At 39.5% G+C, this 24,001-nt stretch overlaps 2 protein-coding genes across 2 annotated transcripts in view; both read right to left on the bottom strand.

The window, feature by feature from the left end:
- The window catches only part of LOC134570823 (carboxypeptidase O-like), a 467,541-nt gene extending 448,509 nt beyond the window's left edge, over positions 1–19,032 (bottom strand). The window contains exon 1 of the mRNA XM_063428803.1: positions 19,018–19,032. The gene's annotated coding sequence lies outside the window, so the exon portion shown is untranslated. The remainder of the gene's footprint in view (positions 1–19,017) is intronic.
- LOC134570819 (gamma-crystallin 2) lies at positions 5,033–8,107 on the bottom strand. The gene is made up of 3 exons (XM_063428798.1): positions 8,050–8,107; positions 7,447–7,689; positions 5,033–5,366 (listed from the first exon to the last, which is right to left on the bottom strand). Exons 1-3 carry the CDS (start codon positions 8,056–8,058, stop codon positions 5,091–5,093), a joined length of 528 nt encoding a protein of 175 aa, XP_063284868.1. The 5' UTR covers positions 8,059–8,107; the 3' UTR covers positions 5,033–5,090.
- Positions 19,033–24,001: the final 4,969 nt, after the last annotated feature.

Below are 24,001 nucleotides of genomic sequence, written 5' to 3'. Positions count from 1 at the left end.
ACTATACAGAACCACAACAGGGCAATGATTCATGTCCTGAACTCCCCTTATATACTGTGTTCCTTTAATTTGCAGCCAGGCCTGCCATATGTATCATATAGGAAACGTATGTGCAGTGAATTTCTCAGTCAGGGATAGAGAGTGCGAGTTGTGTGAAGGAGGGCCAGCAGAATGTATCTTAATGTATGTAGCCACTATCTTTTCACCACCCGGACAAGGCTATACCATATTCTCATGTTCAAAGACCCACACAAGCATAGAATGATTGAATAATCGTTTGTTAAGCATCACGAGTCCCCTATAGCTGAAGTTATTTTTTTTGTTTGCAGTAAAATAGCCGAGGTACATATTGTGATCCTACTTCTTTGATATTGTTATATATAATATTTAATATAATATTTTTTTTTCTGAAAAAACTCCCATCTTTTTTCTCTTTATAATTACTCTGCCCCTTGTCCTAAATAATTAATAATATGATAACCTTTATATGGCATGGGTAGGGTGTGGTGGTAGCAAAGAGTGTATTTTTCTTTACTTCTTTCTTCCTTTGATGTAAGAGTTACTCACATATGAGCCAATGAATGAATGCAGCACTTGTATCACCTTAATATTATTGATAATACAGATGGTCTCTTACACAATACTCTAAAAAAGCCAAAATAAAGAGGCCATTTTTTTTATTGATTTATACACATGGTCAGGGGTAGGCAACCTTTTAGAGGTACTGTGCCAAAACAAGATATTGAAGTCCCCTGGCGTGCCAGTCCTGCTTGTGTTATTAATGGATGCTGATGGGGTTTTTTTGTGTTGCATTTCTGTTTATGTGAGCTATTATATTGTATAATTTTATGAGCAGTTTGCGGTATTCAGTATGATACATATGAATGTGGGCTGTTTGTGGAATTGTATGTGTGCATGATATGTCACATAGTGAGTTTGGTGGTGTGTGTATGTGTGAGGCTGTTTGTAGTATCGCATGTGAGGATGCTTGCGGGGTTGTGTGGATTCTCAGTGGTGTTGTGTTTGTGGAGATTGTGTGTGTTTGTATGTGGACTGTTTGTATGATTCCTATGAGGGGGAGGCTTCTTCTGCAGCTCTGTGTATATGTAGCAGTGTGGGTGGCTTTCATGGGGACCAGGCTGGCCAGGTGATGGTCAAGGGCAGGAGCTGTGATAGCTGCTGTGGGATGCTCTACTCCAATGTGGATTCCTGTTCACAAGTGCTGGTAGGAAGCAGGGCCGGACTGGCTCACTGGGATACCGGAAATTTCCCTATGGGCCGCGGCACCTAGGGCCGGACTGACAGCTGGTGTGGCCGCAATTAGGCTGCTGGCGGCCGGATTGAGACCTGTGCTGTCTCTGCTCTGCTCCCCCGCCCTCGCGCACTACTTAATAAGACCAGGCCTGGAATATGACGTCATATTCCGGCCCCGGTCTCATCAAGCTGCGCGCTGGGGAGCAGAGCAGAAATAGCACAGCTCCCTACTCGCGTAGCCAGCCGCCCGCCCTGCATGACCACCCAGCATGCAGGTCGCCTGCACAAAGGACCCCACAGGTAGCAATAATGTGTGAGTCGGTCTGTCAGTGTGAGTGTATGGGTCTGTCATGGTGTGTGTATGTGTGTGTGCCTGTCATGGTGTGTGTCTGACTGTCTGTCATGGTGCGTGTGTCTGTCTGTCGTGGTGTTTGTGTGTGTGTCTGTCATGGTGTATGTATTGGTCTGTGTCATGGTGTGTGTGTGTGTGTCTGTCATGGTGTGTGTGTGTAATGGTGTGTGTGTTATGGTGTGTGTGTATGTCTGTCATGGTATATGTGTGTGTCATGGTGTGTGGGGGCGCTGAATGTAGGTGCTGCACACTGTGCAGCACTGAGACAGGAAGCACCTCTAGTAACCGTCTGAGTGACTGTCACTAGAGGTATCACTAGTGTCACTAGAAAGCAATGTAAACACTAACTTTTCTCTGAAAAGTCAGTGTTTACATTGAAAAGCCTGCAGGGACAGGCTTTAGACACCAGAACCACTACATTAAGCTGTGTGTGCCTGCTAGTGAGGGAGCATGTGTGTGTGTGTGCCTGCTAGTAAGTGAGCTTGTTTGTGTGTGCCTGCTTGTGTGTGTGTGTGTGTGTGTGTGTGCCTGCTATTGAGTGAGCTTGTGTGTCATTGGTTATAGCTCTACTAATCAGTGCATACCACTCGTGAATTCTGTCAGATTGATTTTGGAACAGTTTGATGAAACATGAGGTTCTCCACTGCATATATAACCAGATCCTTCTAAAGCAAGGTTTTAGAAGCATATCATCATATCTGTTCCATTGTAGGTGTGGCATTGTGCCAATGACTTGTTCGCAGGAAAAAGGGTGACCATGTGACCATGTTTATTACAAACTTTTCTGTAGGGAGCATGTGTGTGTCAGTGAACTTGTCTGTAGTGAGCATTTGTATGACTGAGCTTGTCTGTAATGATCTTGTGTGTGTCAGTGAGCTTGTCTGTAGGAAGCATGTGTGTATCAGTGAGCTTTTCTGTAGTAAACGTGTGTGTGTGTGTGTGTGACAGTGATCTTGTCTGTAGAAAGCTTGTGCGTGTCAGAGTTTATTTGTACTACGTTTGTGTGTATATCAATAAGCTTGTGTGTGTCAGTGAGATTGTCTGTCAGTGAGCCTATGTGTGTGCATCTATGAGCTTGTTTTTATGTCAATGAGCTTATGAATATCATTGAGATTGTTTGTCTATGAGGCTCTGTATCAATGAGCTTGTGTGTGTCAGTGAGATTGTCTGTGTCATATGTGCCATAGGTTTCTAACCCCTGCACTAGGTGATTAGCCATATATAGAATAGTTTGTTACTAAAGTAAATTATGTAAATACTTTTGTTTCTCTTTTGTACCTTTTCATGGAATTATCTAATGTCAGACTTCCAATAGATTTTTTTGGTTCTGTGAATACAGAGCTATAATTTGATGACCATATAATTTAAAACTTAAATTATTTTACGTATTATTTTATGATTGACTGGACTTTATCCAGTGCTATAGAACCTTGCTGGTTTTTGTTTTGTTGTTTGAAAGAGATTTAACCCCTTAAGGACCAAACCTCTGGAATAAAAGGGAATCATGACATGTCACACATGTCATGTGTCCTTAAGGGGTTAAATATGATATTCCCTATATAACAATATAATGTTTAACTGTTACCTATATTGCACATTTTAGATTTTTAGATATAGTTTTGAAGAAATATTTCCAGAACAAAATTACTTATTTGCTTCAGTTGTTTATTATCTCATGAAGAGGACAGACAGATAAATGACATTTTGTCCTAAAGTTTGAAATTCAGGTTGCTTTCTAACAATTTATACTTTAGTAAATAACTCTGGCTTTGACTGACTGTGATTAGGTGCCTTTACATCTGAGGTGTACAACGGTAACCCTTTCTCATTTATCTGTCTGTCGTGGTGTTTGTGTGTGTGTCTGTGTGTGTCTGTCATGGTGTATGTATTGGTCTGTGTCATGGTGTGTGTGTGTGTGTCTGTCATGGTGTGTGTGTGTAATGGTGTGTGTGTTATGGTGTGTGTGTATGTCTGTCATGGTATATGTGTGTGTCATGGTGTGTGGGGGCGCTGAATGTAGGTGCTGCACACTGTGCAGCACTGAGACAGGAAGCACCTCTAGTAACCGTCTGAGTGACTGTCACTAGAGGTATCACTAGTGTCACTAGAAAGCAATGTAAACACTAACTTTTCTCTGAAAAGTCAGTGTTTACATTGAAAAGCCTGCAGGGACAGGCTTTAGACACCAGAACCACTACATTAAGCTGTGTGTGCCTGCTAGTGAGGGAGCATGTGTGTGTGTGTGTGCCTGCTAGTAAGTGAGCTTGTTTGTGTGTGCCTGCTTGTGTGTGTGTGTGTGTGTGTGCCTGCTATTGAGTGAGCTTGTGTGTCATTGGTTATAGCTCTACTAATCAGTGCATACCACTCGTGAATTCTGTCAGATTGATTTTGGAACAGTTTGATGAAACATGAGGTTCTCCACTGCATATATAACCAGATCCTTCTAAAGCAAGGTTTTAGAAGCATATCATCATATCTGTTCCATTGTAGGTGTGGCATTGTGCCAATGACTTGTTCGCAGGAAAAAGGGTGACCATGTGACCATGTTTATTACAAACTTTTCTGTAGGGAGCATGTGTGTGTCAGTGAACTTGTCTGTAGTGAGCATTTGTATGACTGAGCTTGTCTGTAATGATCTTGTGTGTGTCAGTGAGCTTGTCTGTAGGAAGCATGTGTGTATCAGTGAGCTTTTCTGTAGTAAACGTGTGTGTGTGTGTGTGTGACAGTGATCTTGTCTGTAGAAAGCTTGTGCGTGTCAGAGTTTATTTGTACTACGTTTGTGTGTATATCAATAAGCTTGTGTGTGTCAGTGAGATTGTCTGTCAGTGAGCCTATGTGTGTGCATCTATGAGCTTGTTTTTATGTCAATGAGCTTATGAATATCATTGAGATTGTTTGTCTATGAGGCTCTGTATCAATGAGCTTGTGTGTGTCAGTGAGATTGTCTGTGTCATATGTGCCATAGGTTTCTAACCCCTGCACTAGGTGATTAGCCATATATAGAATAGTTTGTTACTAAAGTAAATTATGTAAATACTTTTGTTTCTCTTTTGTACCTTTTCATGGAATTATCTAATGTCAGACTTCCAATAGATTTTTTTGGTTCTGTGAATACAGAGCTATAATTTGATGACCATATAATTTAAAACTTAAATTATTTTACGTATTATTTTATGATTGACTGGACTTTATCCAGTGCTATAGAACCTTGCTGGTTTTTGTTTTGTTGTTTGAAAGAGATTTAACCCCTTAAGGACCAAACCTCTGGAATAAAAGGGAATCATGACATGTCACACATGTCATGTGTCCTTAAGGGGTTAAATATGATATTCCCTATATAACAATATAATGTTTAACTGTTACCTATATTGCACATTTTAGATTTTTAGATATAGTTTTGAAGAAATATTTCCAGAACAAAATTACTTATTTGCTTCAGTTGTTTATTATCTCATGAAGAGGATAAAATCTTTTAGTAATGAAGTTAGCAGGCATCAAGAACTCTTCGGAAGGAGCTCACTCTTGCATTGAGGGAACCCCAATCACTGAAGCGTCTGTATTCCCCAGGCTTCAGGAAATATTGCCTTCCCCTGAAGTTTGGTTGCTCATAGAAGATCCAGTGGCCCTCAACAACATTGCAGGAGTTGATGTCATGGTATTTGAAGAGCTCAAACACAGAGGGGCAATCTTCAGAAACCTCCAGCATCTGTCCTCTAAATTCTTCCTTCTCGTAGATCTTCAGTTTGTGTGGTCCTCTTTGCTGCAATAGAGTTGTGATATAGTGTACAGATATGACTTAATATTGAATGTTAATTTTTCTATTAACTATCCATTTATCTTCCAATTATATAATTGTGATCCAATTTCAAGATTCTAAATTTAAAATTGTTTTAAAAGTAATATTAATATTAACATTAGAAGGAAGACCCTAAATTGTAACGTTTTATTGACTGTTTTTCAGCACTGTATTTTTTACCTAAATGTTTTGTATAAGTATAACAATAAAGGTGCTAGAAAATATATGAACAAAAGTGGCTTTAGTGACTGGAGTTCATTGTTCAGTGTTAAACAAGAGTCCCCAGCAGCCCATCTCCTTTCCATGGATTATTGGGGAAGTAGGTAGAGAAAGGGGCCAGACTAATGAAGTGTGCAATTACTGCCTTAAACATACCTGAACACTGAACTTTTCCATTGGGGGCCAGGCCGGGGGTGGCCAAGGACCCTCACTTAGTGTTCAAAAATTGTTTAATACTGAATTGAGGGACAGCGCCAAGAGACTCCTGGTATTATAATCAATTCAATAAGATGTAACAATTATAGTACATAGTGTGTCCCTTAACTTACTTTCTAAAGCCAACTGAATAATATATTTTAAATAAAATAATAAATTAATATTTTGCCAAAATTGGGGTTCTTATTCAGGTTAATTTAGAGAGGATACGTCTGCAATATCTTACGAAAGAGAGGGTTATTCCCTAAAGTCTAAGTTATCAGAAATTCTAAGTGCATTGAAATTGAATTTCAAATTTAAGGCCAAGATAAACTAATGGAATACATAGTTGACTTGTTTTAATTTATCCATTTTGTCCTAAAGTTTGAAATTCAGGTTGCTTTCTAACAATTTATACTTTAGTAAATAACTCTGGCTTTGACTGACTGTGATTAGGTGCCTTTACATCTGAGGTGTACAACGGTAACCCTTTCTCATTTATCTGAATAATATATAGATTATTTTTAAATATATTGTCGATTCTTTTATGGAATTGCATAAGATATTACCCATTACATTTTGTTATGTATAGTTGATATTACCCATTACATTTTGTTATGTATAGTTGATATTACCCTTTAGCATTTTGTTATGTATAGTTGATATTACCCTTTAGCATTTTGTTATGTATAGTTGATATTACCCATTAGCATTTTGTTATGTATAGTTGATATTACCCATTAGCATTTTGTTATGTATAGTTGATATTACCCATTAGCATTTTGTTATGTATAGTTGATATTACCCATTACATTTTGTTATGTATAGTTGATATTACCCATTACATTTTGTTATGTATAGTTGATATTACCCTTTAGCATTTTGTTATGTATAGTTGATATTACCCTTTAGCATTTTGTTATGTATAGTTGATATTACCCTTTAGCATTTTGTTATGTATAGTTGATATTACCCATTAGCATTTTGTTATGTATAGTTGATATTACCCTTTAGCATTTTGTTATGTATAGTTGATATTACCCTTTAGCATTTTGTTATGTATAGTTGATATTACCCTTTAGCATTTTGTTATGTATAGTTGATATTACCCATTAGCATTTTGTTATGTATAGTTGGCATTAGAGCTTTGTAATATTTACCAGCATATTACAGGTTAGATGTTCAAATGTTTGTCTTATTGATTACAGGTTTTGAAACCCATATTTTAGGTCGTGCTAATATTGTTACATCTAAAAGGAATTTTCTAGTTTGTAGTAATAATACGTTGAAGGAAAGGTTAAGTCCATCAAGATTAATTTTTCAAAGAATAGTTTTTCTGCTGTTGATCAAAAAAGGCAAATAACCTTATCTGAGTGATTTATAACTGTGTCATATAAAGTATAAAAAAGTCATTATTGGCACTAAAGTGGCAATCAGATTATACATGGGATGAACAAGCTGTTAATGCTTTTTAAGTATTATATTCCTCAACATTCTGAATTTGCCCTAAAAGCATCCAGACCAATTTAAAGCTATCTATTGATTCTATTTTAGAAAAAAAAACCTCAAAAGAGAATTTCACATCTTTATAGTTCTTCCTGTAAAGTATTTCATCACATCTTTAACTGACCTGGGGAAGAGAGCGGCAAGACCTGATGGAGTCGCTGAATCCGAGCCATTGCTGGTAGTCGGGATATTCTCCCTTCTTTAAGAAATACTGATGACCCAGGTAATTGGGACGCTCATACAGCATCCAGCAGCCACTATCGACACGGATGGAGTTGCAGCGACTGAAATAGGAATGAAGGTCGGCGCAGTCGCCGCTGCACTCATAGCAGCGGCCTTGGAAGTTTCTGTCTTCGTAGAAGATTATCTAGGGTACATGGATTGTTTGGTCAGACAACAAATCCTAATGCTAGAATTATTATAACTAGAACACATCACTATATGAGAAAGATTTAATTTCTTATCTCTATATTTTGACCTGCTAAGGTCTGATAATCCATTGTATTCTTTTTGCAACTGCACAGCCTGTAAACAACTGTACAACAAACATAACAAATATTTTAAATGGGTATAGTATTAACAAAGTACTGTTGAAACACAATACTTGAGTCAAAGCCATGCTGGATGTCAATATTAAATGAATTAGATTAAAGTATCTATTACCTTTTAAATTGCTTATTGACATCAAATATTTAGAAAGAGTAATATTGTTTTTCTTTTCAATTACCTTCCCCATTTTAGCAGGACTGTGGATGGAAATTCCCAGTAGCTAGCACGCTGAACAGCGGCTCTTAAATACATCACATTCTGTGCTTGATCTGCAGAATACTAACAAAGGAGGGCATTTTCTGTCTACTAAGGGACATTTAGTAAATGCATCTTTTAATACTGAATTATCTACTGTGTAAGGGCCTTGCAATCAAATATGATTATTTTTGTAAAAACTAATTTTTATTATGTCGTATCTACTCAATAAATATAACTCAAAGCACATACATGAACAAAGAACATATATTTAGCATGTCTTAACTAACTTTGGAGTACTTCAATAAATAAACACACAAACACACATAGAGATTACATTTTTAAAATATGTTAAAGTTTACCATCTGCTCATTGTAAAAAGCCCAAAGTAGCTGTTTTATTTGCTCTTTTCACAGCAACCCTAAATAGTATGCTTTCCTTATAAGCCAGAATGCTTTGCAAATTATCTCACATCCACTGATGAATAGTGTGGGAACAGTAAAATATAAAAAAATATAAATAGATAAATCTATAGGTAAGGGCGTTTATTCAATAAAGAACTGTGGTGAGTTGACAAGAGAATTACACATTTTATGCCAACATAGGAAAGAAGGAAAAACAGCTGAGTTTAACCCCTTAAAGGGACACTCCAGGCACCCAGACCACTTCAGCTCATTGGAGTGGTCTGGGTGCCAACTCCCACTACCCTTAACCCTGCAAGTGTAATTATTGCAGTTTTTTTAAAACTGCAATATTTACCTTGCAGGGTTAAGTCCTCCCCTAGTGGCTGTCTATTAGACAGCCACTAGAGGACACTTCCTGCTTCATAGCACAGGTTTTCTGTGCTAGAGCGTCGCTGGACGTCCTCACGCTGTGTGAGGACCTCCAGCATCGCTCTATTCCCCATAGGGAAGCATTGAAATTCATTTTCAATGCTTTCCTATGGGGTGCGCTAATGCGCATGCGCGGCATTGCCGCGCATGCGCATTAGGTCTCCTCGGCCGGCGGGCGAGATCAGTCTCGCCCACCGGCCGACGTAACCAGAAGGAGGAGCGGCGGGGGAGGAGGAAGCAGCGACGTGGGACCTGTCGCTGCCCCTGTTAAGTGACTGAAGGGGTTTTCACCCCTTCAGCAACTGGGGATTGGGGGGTGGGAGGGAGAGGGACCCTCCAGTGCCAGGAAAACGGATTGTTGTCCTGGCACTGGAGTTTCCCTTTAAGTACACATGACATGTGTGACATGTCATGATTCCCTTTTAATCCAGAAGTTTGGTCCTTAAGGGGTTAAAAAACTCACAACTTTATTTCGGCTTAAAATGTAATATTTCTTTGCCAATTCAACACAAATCCTGGAACATATTACAGATCGCCAAGTTTAGGGTTTTTCCAGCTGATCAGTAATTGATCTTTTAACCCCTTAACGACTCAGGACGGTTCAGGACTGTCATCGGCATTTTTGCGTTGCCGACCGACGACGGTCCTGAACCGTCCTAAATTTAAGAGGTACTTACCCGATCGCCGTCGTTCCCCCGGCGGCGATCGGCGGTGCTCCCGTTGTGGGGAGACTGCCTGCAGCCCAGACAGTCTCCCCATGGCGGATTAGGACCCCTGTGGCCATGTGATCGCCCAACAGGGCGACCACATGGTCACAATAGGTGTCCATGTGTCTGCCTGCAGGGGGAATGTCTGTGCTGACAGGCAGTCTCCCTGCAAGTGTAAAATCATAAAAGAAAATAAAGTTAAAGTGAATAAAAAAAATTATTATTATATGTATTAAGGCCTTTTGGCCTGTAATTGTGGGAGGGGCGTATGACACACCTCTTCCCTACTTAAGGGACACCCCTTACCTGGCTCCATTTCGTTCGAGGTCAGCGCTGCATCATTTCCACTTCCGGGTCATCCAGACGCCATTTTACCTGATTACTCCATGAGGTTTTTTAAGCAGAGCTGTGTCAGGAATCCAGCCACAGGCTTTTCCGGCCTACCACCTTCTTTCTTCAATCCATCGCCGTGGATGGTGTCCAAGTGACTCACAAACTGTAAGTCAACCTACCCGTTATGCCAGGCATCAGTCCCACGGCACCATGCACGGGTCAGGTCCTCACTTTACGGCTGCATTTTGTCTAAGTCTGTTCTAAAATCATTGCATGTTCATGCATATCATTCGTTTAAACCCCCTACTGGTCTTTGGGTGTACTACAGGCTTCTCAGACATTATTGCATTTCATGTACAAACCATCGAACCACTGCATTTTCACCTACACACTGACCCCTACCGGTCATTCGGTGTACTACAGGCTTCTCAGACATTATTGCATTTCATGTACAAACCAACGAACCACTGCATTTTCGCCTACACACTGACCCCTACCGGTCATTCGGTGTACTACAGGCTTCTCAGACATTATTGCATTTCATGTACAAACCATCGAACCACTGCATTTTCGCCTACACACTGACCCCTACCGGTCATTCAGTGTACTACAGGCTTCTCAGACATTATTGCATTTCATGTAAAAACCAACCTTGCTTCATTTAAACGATTGTCATTTCGGTTTGTGTTTTCTGGTCGGCACTTATTCATAGTATATTCTATGCACGATTGCTGTTCGCATTAAAATACATACGGTTAAGCTATTCATGCTAACTTCTGTTTCCCTTCATACTAAGATTCGGTTATTCTGCTATGTATTCACATAGATCTTTTTCGTGAGTTACATTTCATCATTTCATGTATTTACATTTGGTTAAAAAGTTGCTTGGTTAAATAGACAGACCATTTTCATGCTATTTTTAAGGTATCACTTATTACATCAAGGGTATGAAACCAGCTAACATTTCTGTATAGACATTGGACTCCCACGCTTACTGGAGTTTTTTTTTTTTATAATTATCCATTTCATTACAATTAAATCAGCCTATGTTACAGACCTCATTTCTTTGTTGTTAACCATGACACAAGGATTTAATTCCTTTTCATGCATACTCGGGTTGAATCACACGTACTGATCCAACCAATCATACGTTTCCTGCACAGTTATCGGTTAAACTTTCAAATACTTATTTTACACGATCTTAGGTTGTCTATTTTGTTTCAGTTTGCTTATTATATATATATATGGTTTTAATAATAATAGTTATTTTATTTTACAATGCAGATATTACATGTATATTACTGTTATGGTTAGCCTACATTACGGCTCCTTTTTCTGTCATGCTCGTACGACATACCACGAGTTCAAGGACACGGTCCTATTTTCAAAGAGTATAATGGAGATATGTTATTACAACCATGTACATTACGATTACATGGCACTAACTATTCAGGCCATTTCTTATCATACTCATACGATATACCACGAGTATATAAGAACACGGTCCTACCTTCCACAGAGGGTTTCGGGTTGAATCACACGCATTGGTTCAACCACTCATACGTCACGTTACAACATTTTCTGCATAGATTGTCATTTCACATAATTTCACATGGCATTTACAAACTCAGGCCTTTTCTTGACACACTCAGGCGACGTAACACGAGTATTCAAGAACACGGCATATACGTCTCAAGTCTTTCGGTTTTTGAATCACACGTTCTGGTTCATACATTCATACGTCACTTTACAGCAACATTTATGATTCTGCATATTGTCACTTCACATTAAAAAGTCCCTTGCATTCCCAGATCAGTTTAGTGACATGCATATCATCTGATCACCTTCCATATATACACATTACACGGCCAATCCCCTGCTGCCAGGTATCGGACTCAGCGTAACGCTTGTCACCAAGCATGGGCAGTCATGTCACTATCTCACTCATAGATTTTACACCTCCCACACATACTGCTAGAAGCCTAATCCCAGCCTATACAGATTACACAGGTCTCACAGGATCCATTCTCACTCGATCCCTTTTTAGGTTTATCCAGGTTTTCATACCTGTCGAATCTCAAAACTTCATACATACTACCAGGTACGTAAGCCTGCTCACGTTGTAGTTCACATACGTTTCATTCTTCTAGGCCATAGAGTACTGGCAAGTTAGGGGTATAGGCCCAAATAGGTACCTCCCTTCTTGGCATTTCTGCCTATCGTTTAGTGGTCCGCGAGGCCAACACCCCGCCTCAACGTTTCGGAGGCAAACGCCATTGGGCCACACGTGAGTTAGCCGCCTCGCAATATTATAGAGAGGGCCTCACCTGTCACTCCCTCCCCCTGTTTTCTTTTACTATCACCGAGAGGCCTACGATTCCTGCCACTACGACGGGTGGCCTCAATAACCCCTCGCGCCAACTCATAGACAGAGCCTCTCATAGCCACTTGGCAACTAGCAGGGCCTCACCTGTCACAAACAAGATTAATTTTTCGCCTTTCAGGCCTAGTTAGCCTGCCAGTATCACCCCTGGGGAATCGATCACTACACCCCTTACCATGGCTGGGTCGGCCGCTGCGACCCCTCCAGCACTGGTTGAGTTGCAATCACTTTCTCCAGCCATCTGTTTCAGGGCACATGCTAAATCTGTGTCCAAATAAAATGTATCCCAAAACTATACTTAACATCAATAAACATTTCTGTACTTACGACATTACTGCCACATCATCCATCTAGACATTTGGTGGAATTCATTATCTCGGGTCTATCAGAAGGATTCACACAGGCCTCATACACATGCCTTCCGGAATCCTGGAATGTCCTAATTTACAATCCGCACAACAAACCCTACAGCGGTGGAGGCACTCATAGCCAGGAAGTGGCAGAGGACTTCCTATGGGGGCCCTTCCAGTCCCCTCCGTTCACCACATGGCGGACAAACCCCATCGGTATTGTCACGGGGAAATCTTCTCACAAACAGAGACTTATCATTGATCTATCAACACCTCACACCTCTGCCACTCCTAGTCTGAACTCCCTCATACCCTCTGAGGAATTTTCACTGCAATATTCCACCATAGATCACGCCATTACGGCTATCATGCAGGCAGGGGCTGGAGCATGGCTCAGTAAGACTGATATCACAATGCTTTCAAGTTACTGCCTATCCACCCTACACTGTGTCACCTGCATGGTATCAAGTGGGCAGGGAACTACTATTTTGCTCACGTTTAACATTTAGGTTCCAAGTAGTCCGGCCATTTTCGACGTATTCGCCGAAACCCTATGCTGGTTTTATTAAATATAGCCAGATGCCCTACAGTTATACATTATCTGGATGATTTCTTACTGGTCGAGGAGAATATTTCCCCTCCCAGTAGCCTAAAAGAAACCATCAGTCTATTCGAACAGGTGGGTGTCCCAGTCTCCTCCACCAAGACTGAAGGACCAGATACCTTCATCACATTCCTGGGTATCATACTAGACTCAGCCACCATGCAAGCTAGCCTGCCACGCCCAAGGTAGAAAACATTCTGATCAACATAATCTCTACATACAACTCGGTACTTGCAATTGCAAGAATTACAGTCTCTGCTTGGGTCACTGAATTTTGCCATTCGCATCATACCTCAAGGCCGGGCTTTCATCTCACAACTCCTTTACATGTTTCCCACTTTTAGACATGATGGACACAGGTCACCCCTGGATACCCAAGCCACGGCAGGCGTAATTATGTGGAGAAAATTTTTAACCACCTTGAATGGTAAAAGCATGTTCCTTCCAAAATTGTCTGACTCCTCACCTACCATTTGGTCAGACGCGGCGTCTACCACAGGTTTTACAGCAATTTTTCAGGAACGAATGGCTTTGGGGCAGCTGGCCTTCAGAAGTTCAGGACCTGGAGGGTTTTTCCACTACCTCAGCTCTGTTTGAGATATATCCCATCATGATGGTTGCCGTGGCATGGGTGCATTTATGGGCAGGTTCGTCTGTACGTTGCTACTCAGACAATCAAGTAACTTGTCACATTATAAACAAGGCCGATCCAAATCACTGACTATTATGAGATTCTTGAGGAAACTCACTTGGCTGGCTGCATGTCATAATTTTCTCTTTCTTTGTATTCATGTTCCAGGTGTATGTAACACTGCTGCTGACAATTTGTCTTGCTTTAATTTCCAGGCTTTTCGTCAAATACTCCCGTCAGCCGCACTTGCAGCCATGAACACCCCACTATTCCACCATCTAGTAATGGACTAGATGCTATTATGCAACATAGCAGAACATTGTCCCAATTAGCTTTCATTTGATTTAAAGATTCCTTTCTGAACACAACATCTTACAACCTTTCATCATGACATCCTGGTTGGGCTTTGCTTCTTTTTGCCACCTCAAACTCAAACTATCAAACAACACAATCAAACCATATCTGACAGGCATCCAACATCACATGCTAACTTTACAACCAGACAAATCAAGTGTCCTCCTACCAATTAAGAACATCCTTAGGGGTATTCAGAGATCCGAACCCCCACGTACGGCCCAGAGGCTACCCATAGATTTCCATATTTTTAAAGACTTATACAATTCACTAGATTTAAACCCTTTGCCAACAACACAAACCTCATCGTTAAAACCGCCATATACGTAGCCTTGTTTATGGTTTCTTGAGACCAAGAGAATTTACCGCCATCAGCACAACACAGTCCACTCACATCCTACTTCATTCACACTTAACAAAACACATGGACTATTATATCTTGACTCTGCCTCACTCCAAAACCAGTCAACATGCACTTTCAGTAGAGGTTAAGTACTATCCTACTCACAACAGGTGGAGCCCCGTCAAACGACTGGACTCATATACCCACCATCTCAACCACTTTCAGTCTACAAGGTTCGGTACTCACTACCACCACCTTTATGACACACGTCAGGTCTTTACTTGCACAGCTGGGCCTCAAATCAGCTAACTATTCGGGCCACTCCTTCCGCATAGGAGCGGCTTCCACAGCATCCAGTGCAAACATTCCAGTTCATGTTATCAAGTCACTAGGGCGCTGGAAATCATCGGCTTACTCTAGATACATACCTAACCCGGTACAAGAAGTAAGAAATGCCTTTCAAGACATGTCTGGTTAAAGTATGTGTATTGCTGGTATGTAATAAATTTGATTTTCTACTTTTGCCCTCTTTATTTACAGGCCTACCTCATCGTCGGTTCCGGCACACCACAACCGACTTGCTCTTTTAATACCATCCTACACTTATCAGTGTTTGTATCTTCTGTACTATCATGAGCCCTTAACACAAGTATTAAGGCCTTTTGGCCTGTAATTGTGGGAGGGGCGTATGACACACCTCTTCCCTACTTAAGGGACACCCCTTACCTGGCTCCATTTCGTTTGAGGTCAGCGCTGCATCACCCTCCCACCCACTCCTCATTATTAACTCCTTTTCTCTTTACATTTCTTCTTGGTGGGCCCTCTTTATTTACAGGCCTACCTCATCGTCGGTTCCGGCACACCACAACCGACTTGCTCTTTTAATACCATCCTACACTTATCAGTGTTTGTATCTTCTGTACTATCATGAGCCCTTAACACAAATGTGTATATATATATATGATATATAGACATATATTATACGTCTATATATCATATATATATAATGTCATACTAAGTGTATTTTTATATTAATATGTACATATATTAATATAAAAATACACTTATAATTAAATTACACACGTATATATATATAATATATATAATAACTATATATATTGTATATATATATATATTATAAAATACAAATAAAAAGTAATTTAAATTAAATTAAACATGTAAAAATAATAATAAAAATGTTAAAAAAAATTATATATCTATACGAAATTTTATTCTAACTGTATTTTGATATTAATATATATATATTTATATCAAAATACACTTAGAATGAAATTGTATATATATCTATGTATATATAAATAAATAAAAAGAATACGAACTATTCATATGTCCATATACAAAATTACATAAATAATTATATAAATATACACGTAGACTTCAAATATATAAATATGCATATATATTTAAATTCTACGTGCGTATTTATGTAATATTTTTACATAATTAAGTTATTTTATTGATTGCAATTTAAGGGACCTGCCTGCCAACCCAGGCCGAAAGTCCAGAGAATTTAATTTGCTGTCACTGTATTTTACCCTGTAACGTTCTACGACACCCTAAAACCTGTACATGGGGGGTACTGTTTTACTCGGGAGACTTTGCTGAACACAAATATTAGTGATTCAAAACAGTAAAACATATCACAGCGATTATATTGTCAGTGAAAGTGACTTTTTTTGCATTTTTCACACACAAACAGCACTTTTACTGATGATATAATTGTTGTGATACATTTTCCAGTTTTGAAACACTAATATTTGTGTTCAGCAAAGTCTCCTGAGTATAAAAGTACCCCCCATGTACAGGTTTTATAGCGTTTTTGAAAGTTACAGGGTCAAATATATGGGTCAAATATTTTTACATTGAAAATGGCCAGGTTGGTTACGTTGCCTTTGAGAGCGTATGGTAGCCCAGGAATGAGAATTACCCCCATGATGGCATACCATTTGCAAAAGAAGACAACCCAAGGTATTGCAAATGGGGTATGTCCAGTCTTTTTTAGTAACCACTTAGTCACAAACACTGGCCAAAATTAGCGTTCAATTTAGTTTTTTACTTTTTTCACACACAAACAAATATGAACGCTAACTTTGGCCAGTGTTTGCGACTAAGTGGCTACTAAAAAAGTCTGGACATACCCCATATTGAATACCCTGGGTTGTCTACTTTAAAAAAAATATGTACATGTGGGGTGTTATTCAGCGATTTATGACAGATAATAGTGTTACAATGTCACTATTGATACATTTTAAAAATGTATGTTTTGAAACCGCAATATCCTACTTGTACTTATAACCATATAACATGCCAAAAAATAGCAAAAAGCATGTAAACACTGGGTATTTTTAAACTCAGGACAAAATTTTGAATCTATTTAGCAGTTTTTTTCATTCGCTTTTGTAGATGAGTAAAAGATTTTTCACATAAAAGTCAAAAAACATGTATTTTTTTCAATTTTTCATCATATTTTTTCATTTTTTAAAAATTAAATTACATGAGATTATATAAATAATGGTATGTAAAGAAAGCCGATTTTGTCCTGAAAAAAACAATATATAATTTGTATGGGAACAGTAAATGAGAGAGCGGAAAATTACAGCTAAACACAAACACCACAAAAGTGTAAAAAGATGCCTGGTCGCAAATGTACAACATCGCAAAAACAATCCGGTCCTTAAGAGGTTAATTATAGATTAATAGGGTACCTCTTCCTCATTTCAAGATCATAGATTATGATTATGGGTCATTTCATTCAGATTCAGAATCCACAGTTATACATTTTTGATTTACATATACAGTGGTACCTCGGTTTACGAATTTAATGCGTTCTCCAGGACTTTTCTTATTGCAAAGAATTCATAAACAGAAACATGGTTTCCTATAGGAATGCACTGAAAACCAATTAATCCATTCCGGAGGTCAGAAAAAAGTCAAAATGAGCTGGCATGGAAACCAACCCACAATGCAGAACACACAGTAAAAGGCATGCAAACGATGAAGCTCAGCTTCCTACCTTTCCACCGCTTGAGAAATGCACCAAAAAAGTACAAAAAGTCCCAAAACCGCTGCAAAAAATTTCCAGAATGTCTGCAAAAACCGATCTAACACCTCCAGCACCTCCACACTTGACGCCACGTGCTACCCACAGACTCCAGCATGCACAGGGGCAGCGCTATAAACCTCTCAGGCGCAATGCATCCTGGGGAAACTTTCTTCAAAAAATCTGTAAACCTAGGTATTATTCTCAATGGATTTTTATTTGTAAACCGAAAATGATGTAAACCGAGGTGTTTGTAAACCGAGGTTCCACTGTATATCAGAATGAGATATTATTAATTTTTTATATGCTTACTTTCAGCTTGCTTAACCCATTCCTTGATGGAAAATGAGGAGATGGCAGCTATAGGTTGCTTTAGATGCCCAGTTAGCCAAGTCGGTTAGCCCAGTGTGTAGAAAATGCACCTATATAGTCTTTTTACACATGCTGTGTGGGAACATGGTTTATGTTGATAAAGTGTCTATGTAGGGGATGCAAAATGCGTTCCAGATCTCTTTAGGATCCTGTCCTTCCCCAACCCCTGCTTCCATCCGATGCGAAGATAACTTTCTTTTGTATATATTTATATATATTTTTTTATTTGTGGGATTATGTCATGTCTACACTGTCTCCAATAAATTGTAATGTTTCGCCTTATCTTTTGTATAAGTTCCCAGAATACAGTGCATATATTTTATTACTTATTGCTTGAAAGGTTTTGTGAATTGAATAACCAGTACTGGGTATGTGAAGAGTTTGGATGCCCTCAAAGAGTAAGTGGAGCATTTATTTTTACAACATTAAAGTATGATTGTTACACCTTCCTTGCATCCCATTGTACAGCACTATAGAATTTTGCTGGCGCTATATAAATAATAATAATAATAAGGACTAGGGCAGAGACTTTCAGTTGCATCTTTATCAGTGCCTACATACAGACTAAAAGCATATTACATTAATGCAAACACATATTCCCACAACTGGTGAAGAAAATGTGGGTAGCAAATATGTTCTACACTAGCCAGTATTTAATGCTCCATTACATTCCCCACAGTGTCCCATCTCTACAGATATGAATTGTTATCTCTGCTTTTACAGCAACAGAAACAACATATCCATAATGTCCATCACCTATTGTTTTTTTACTATCCCCTTCCAGTCTCAAAGCATATCAACGATCAATGAAAAACAAAGCAAAAGACCAGACAAATTAATAAAATAAATAGGTAGATATTTATGTATGTAAAGTTTATGCTTTCAAATAAAAAAAATAACTTAACAGAAATTAACCTTAAAAAGAGAACAACTTTGACCCTTCGGAGACATCATACGAATATTACCCCAACCAATGCCACTCTGCTGCATCTGGTAACCCATGCATGCACAGAGTTGTGGGACCTTTTAGGGACTTACATAAAAGTTCCTAACAGGTTATCATTGAGATGTGGGTGGTGTTTGTGTAGGAGTAAACATTAGTAGCGATAGGCTGCTACATATGGACGTAGAGATTGGAAACTCATTTTTATTGTTTAGAAAATATCAACCAGCTCTTAGTAATACTAACAGCTTGGGGCTGATTTTCAATTTAATTTTTAAGGAATTCAAAACATCAAAAAGGAAAACCAACAAACAGTTCCCAAACCAGTTTAGGTACAAATGCAAAACATATAGTTTATTCCACCATAATAAATTAAGCAAGGGGACAAAGATACCATGAGTACATGAGTGTTTTGCATGCACTATGGTATTTCAGTGCCATTGAATACAAACCCAAACCATACTTTTCACAGATTTGTCAATGAAAACACTGATTATTCCAGTAGCAAAAAGCAAGTAAAAGTAAAGCCCAACTCAATTGCCGACAGATTATAGAGCTGTAGGAAAATGTGAGAAATATTTGCCAGCGCACCCATTTCTTATACAATTATTCCCAGCAAATATGCCGTGGCATTTAAATCCTAGCTACAAAATCATTCTCACTTCCCTACAATTTAATGCATTGCTCTTGTTTTTTTTGGTTTTTTTTGCAGGTCCTTCACTTCGGTAAATATGGGCACGCAGGCCCTATTGTGTACATGTATTTAACCAGAATAACAATGAAAATACCATACGGGTTTCATACAATAAACAGTACTTAGAGCATATAAATACACAAAGCTCAAAGTACTGTTTATTGTATGAACCCCATACAGGGAAAATAAATGAAGGACTATATGTGCAAAAAAGAAAAAACAGAATAACAAAGAGAAAGCGATGAGTCCTAGGCCACTCGGCACTCAGCTAGAACGCATGTCCAGTGCTGTCTGATTGGAACTATCCCAGATGCCATAAATCTGGGTGCCCAGTAGATGTGCCCTAGCAAGCAGGTCTGCTAATTGCAGCAGCTCTACAATGTCCCAATACGCTCTTTGCCAGTGTGTTTGCCTTACTGTGAACTAGCACTGCTATTTTATTTTTGTAGTCCATAAAATACAAAGCATTAAAGCTAGGTTAAAATAAGTAGAGAAATAGTGACTCATTTACTAGATCACTTAGTACAAGTGGCATTCACTATCTCGGTTAATGACTCTTTCTACTCTCTCCGTATATATGTGCATGCATGATTAATATGTATATACATGATTAATCACAATAAGTGGGTAAAATATTATCATAAAAAGGCAATTACGTATAATAATAATAATTGCTGTTTTTATTTCATAAGGTTATCATTGGTTTTCAAGCATGCTATACGTGTAATTATTGTACTTTATTACTAGGAGAGATTGTCCCTTTAAACTACAGTAGGCCAGAATTGGCTCTGGAAAACATTCTGCAACAGTAGCGAATGATCTGGTTGTATAATCTCTTCTGATAAAGCGTGCCCATTATCATTATACTGCATAAAGTAACAATAGACTGAACTAGAGCACTAATTAGGCTGGCATTGCTGTTTTCAACTGAATGAAAGTGTTGATTGCACACAAAGATTATGCCCATGAAACAATTCATACTAAAGGTAAGTTCTAGATAAGTGATGTCCATGTGCTGCCCATGAATTCGAACTTTCAGGTTGGTCATTTCCTTATGGTTTAAAAATAATATGGCAACTGGGAATGTTAAAAAATATTGGGAAAAAAAACCACAGTCAATTTATATCTACTCTCTCTTAAAATACTATGCAAAAATGTTATGGCATCATTGTACATATATACATAAGTTATATATACATAAGCTATATATTGTGTAAGTTAAATTGATAACAAATTTATAAGTAAGTGGTATAGCCAAATTCGTGTTACAGTTATACTGTAGGAATAACTGTAAAAGCTAAATATTTGGCTTCTAAAACATTTTTTTTTTCATCCCATAATGCTAAGAGTCTCATCCCACAAAAAACTGCTGTATTGAGATGAAAAGTGCCAAACGACCACATGGATATGAAATATCAAATGACTCACCCAAAAGAGCTCATCAAGGTCACATCTCATCCACTAACCCCAAGTCCCCTTCTAACCTTTTTTCTTTAGTAGTTTTAGTTCTTTTCGTTAACTCTTTTGGGGTGTAACGTTCCATGCAAGACATTAACAGCTTGCTTATCTTTTAAAATATCCATGAGAAATAATAGTCTAACTAAATAAAAAACATCTCAAATGTAATAAATTTCTTGTCATGAAGGGTTCAAAGTAGAATTGATAATAGATATTCCAGACCAGAACTATGTTTTTTCAAGGGGAACTGACAATTTGCCATCACACGTTTACCAGAAACTAGACTACACACGCATTCTCAATTTGTCAGTTTGGAGGCATAGAAAGCAGCAGAATCAGAACCAGTTCTTCTCGCAGAGAATAGGAGCACAGTCATTGCTCAGCCATTGTCAGGATCCCGCGGGCGGCTGCGAGGAGAGGCTGCAGTCCACTCGCGGCACTCACCCTCCAGCCGTCCGCGGTCCTCTTCTCGTCATACGCTCGGCGAGCGGCATCCTCCCAGCCTCGGATGCCGCCCGCGTCTTCCTCTTCGTCCCCCAGCGGCAGCATGCATGATGCTGCATGCTGGGAGTCTGCCCATTTTTGTAAACGCCGGGGTCAGCCACCTGACCCGGCGTTAAAGGCACAGTGCCTCAATCACAGTGGGAGGTATAGATATCTCCCACGTGTGATTGTTAATTCTGATTAGAAATTATCCAATCAGAATTAATAAATGGGTTTAAATGCTTACCTTTCCTGTCTCTCTCTGCCCTGTTGTGGTCTTTGCTTTCTAGTATTGCTGTTCTACTTGTGTTTCTCTCTGGTTACGTACTCTCTGGCTTGTTTATCCGACCTTGCGACTTTCTCCTACCCTATGACCTCGGCTTGTCTCTCGTTATTCTGTCTTCTTACTCGGCTTGTCTCCTGACTATTCTTTGTGTGCTTAGCCTGGCCACTCTAAGGTCCGGTACTGCACCTTTTCTGTGTGTGGTTAGCGTGTTTGGTTCCCAGAATCGTGACATTACAACAGAGCCATAATGGAACCTGCTGACATTCCACAGTTATTGGTTAATCAGGAAGCTAGAATGGATGGTTTAGACCACCGTATGGACCAATTTGCTCAGGCTTTACAAACCATACTGGCTCGTACTGCTCACTTGCAGCCTGGTGTCCAAGAAGCAGTTACTACGACGCCAGAACCTGTTCCCGAGCCAGTACCTGTTCCTGCTCATGTAGTGCATATGACGCCACCACAGCGTTATAGTGGTGATCCGGCATTATGTTGTGGTTTTCTCAACCAAATTGATATCCATTTGGTGATGAATCGTTCCTATCCCACTGATAGAACTAAGATTGTTTTCCTTATTAACCATCTATCCGGGAAAGCTTTAGCATGGGCTAATCCCATATGGGAGAATACGTCCCCTACATCCTTTGCTGAGTTTTTGACAGCCTTTAAACGTACTTTCGATCTACCCGGTAGGATTGCTTCTGCTGGCAAAGCTCTGCTTAGGGTTCGACAAGGGAACAGATCGGTAGCGGATTACACTATTGAATTCCGCACATTAGCAGCTGAAGTGGTTTGGAATAATGACGCTCTCGTAACAGCATTCCAGGAGGGTTTGGCCGCTTACATCCTGGATGAAATAGCGTCCAGGGAATTGCCTGTCCTTTTGGATGATCTTATTGATTATATCATCCGTATTGATAATCGTATTAGAGAGAGACATAGTCAGAGGCGTATGAATACACAGATGTTACCTGCTTTGCCCAATACTGCGCTACTAGCATTACCCCCTTCTAGCCAACCTCCCCCTGAACCCATGCAATTGGGTGCTACTATGTTAACTGAGGTTGAAAAATCATATCGAAGAAGGGAAGGGTTATGCTTTTACTGTGGGAAAAGGGGACATCTTCTAAGAACCTGCCCTGAATTGCAGGGAAACTTCAGCACCTAAGGCCTATAGAGGGGTCGGCCTCGGGTGTTATGTCCTTTTCCCCTCATGTCCCCATTGCTAGACCGTTTATTACGGTTACCCTTTTAGTTAGGAATACTACTGTGACTACCAAAGCCTTGATAGATTCAGGGGGTTGTTTGGAGATTCTCTCCTGGGGAAAATCTTGTCAAAGAGATTGTATGACCCGTGTTTGTCCTGTTAGCTTGCTTAATGTGCCCACAGCCAAACCACTTTCTGTTTCTGTCCCTCCTGTGTATGCAGACCTAACAGAGGTTTTTGAAAAAAGGGAGGCAGATAAACTGCCCCTGCACCGTATATATGATTGTGCCATAAACCTCTTACCGGGTACTATGCCACCTAGGGGTAAGGTATATCCTCTTTCCGAAAATGAGAACCAAGTCATGGAGGAGTACATACAGGATGCCTTAAGTAAAGGTTTTATCAGAAGGTCCTCCTCTCCTGCTGGGCTGGTTTATTTTTCGTTGCCAAAAAGGAGGGTGACCTAAGGCCATGTATAGACTACAGCGGTCTGAACAATATAACGGTTAAAAACGCCTACCCTGTCCCCCTCATCACTGAGTTGTTCGATCATGTTAAAGGGTCTAAGTACTTTACTAAATTAGACCTCAGGGGGGCTTATAACCTTGTCCGTATCAAGGAGAATGACGAATGGAAGACAGCGTTTAATACGCGTAATGGGCATTACGAATATCTGGTCATGCCTTTTGGGCTGTGTAATGCTCCTGCTGTGTTTCAGGACCTCATAAATGATGTCCTTAGGGATCTATTGCATGTCTGTGCCGTGGTGTACCTTGACGACATACTTGCACATTCTCCTGATTTGAAGACACACCATAATCATGTTAGGATGGTGCTTAAAAAATTATTACAGAACGGACTTTATTGTAAGTTAGAAAAATGTTTGTTCGATC

The sequence above is a fragment of the Pelobates fuscus genome, chromosome 8 (assembly GCF_036172605.1).
Source record: "Pelobates fuscus isolate aPelFus1 chromosome 8, aPelFus1.pri, whole genome shotgun sequence".
In the NCBI taxonomy this organism is placed as follows: Eukaryota; Metazoa; Chordata; class Amphibia; order Anura; family Pelobatidae; genus Pelobates; species Pelobates fuscus.
The sequence above is the reverse complement of the archived record's forward strand: the minus strand, read 5'-3'. Positions and strand labels throughout refer to the sequence as shown.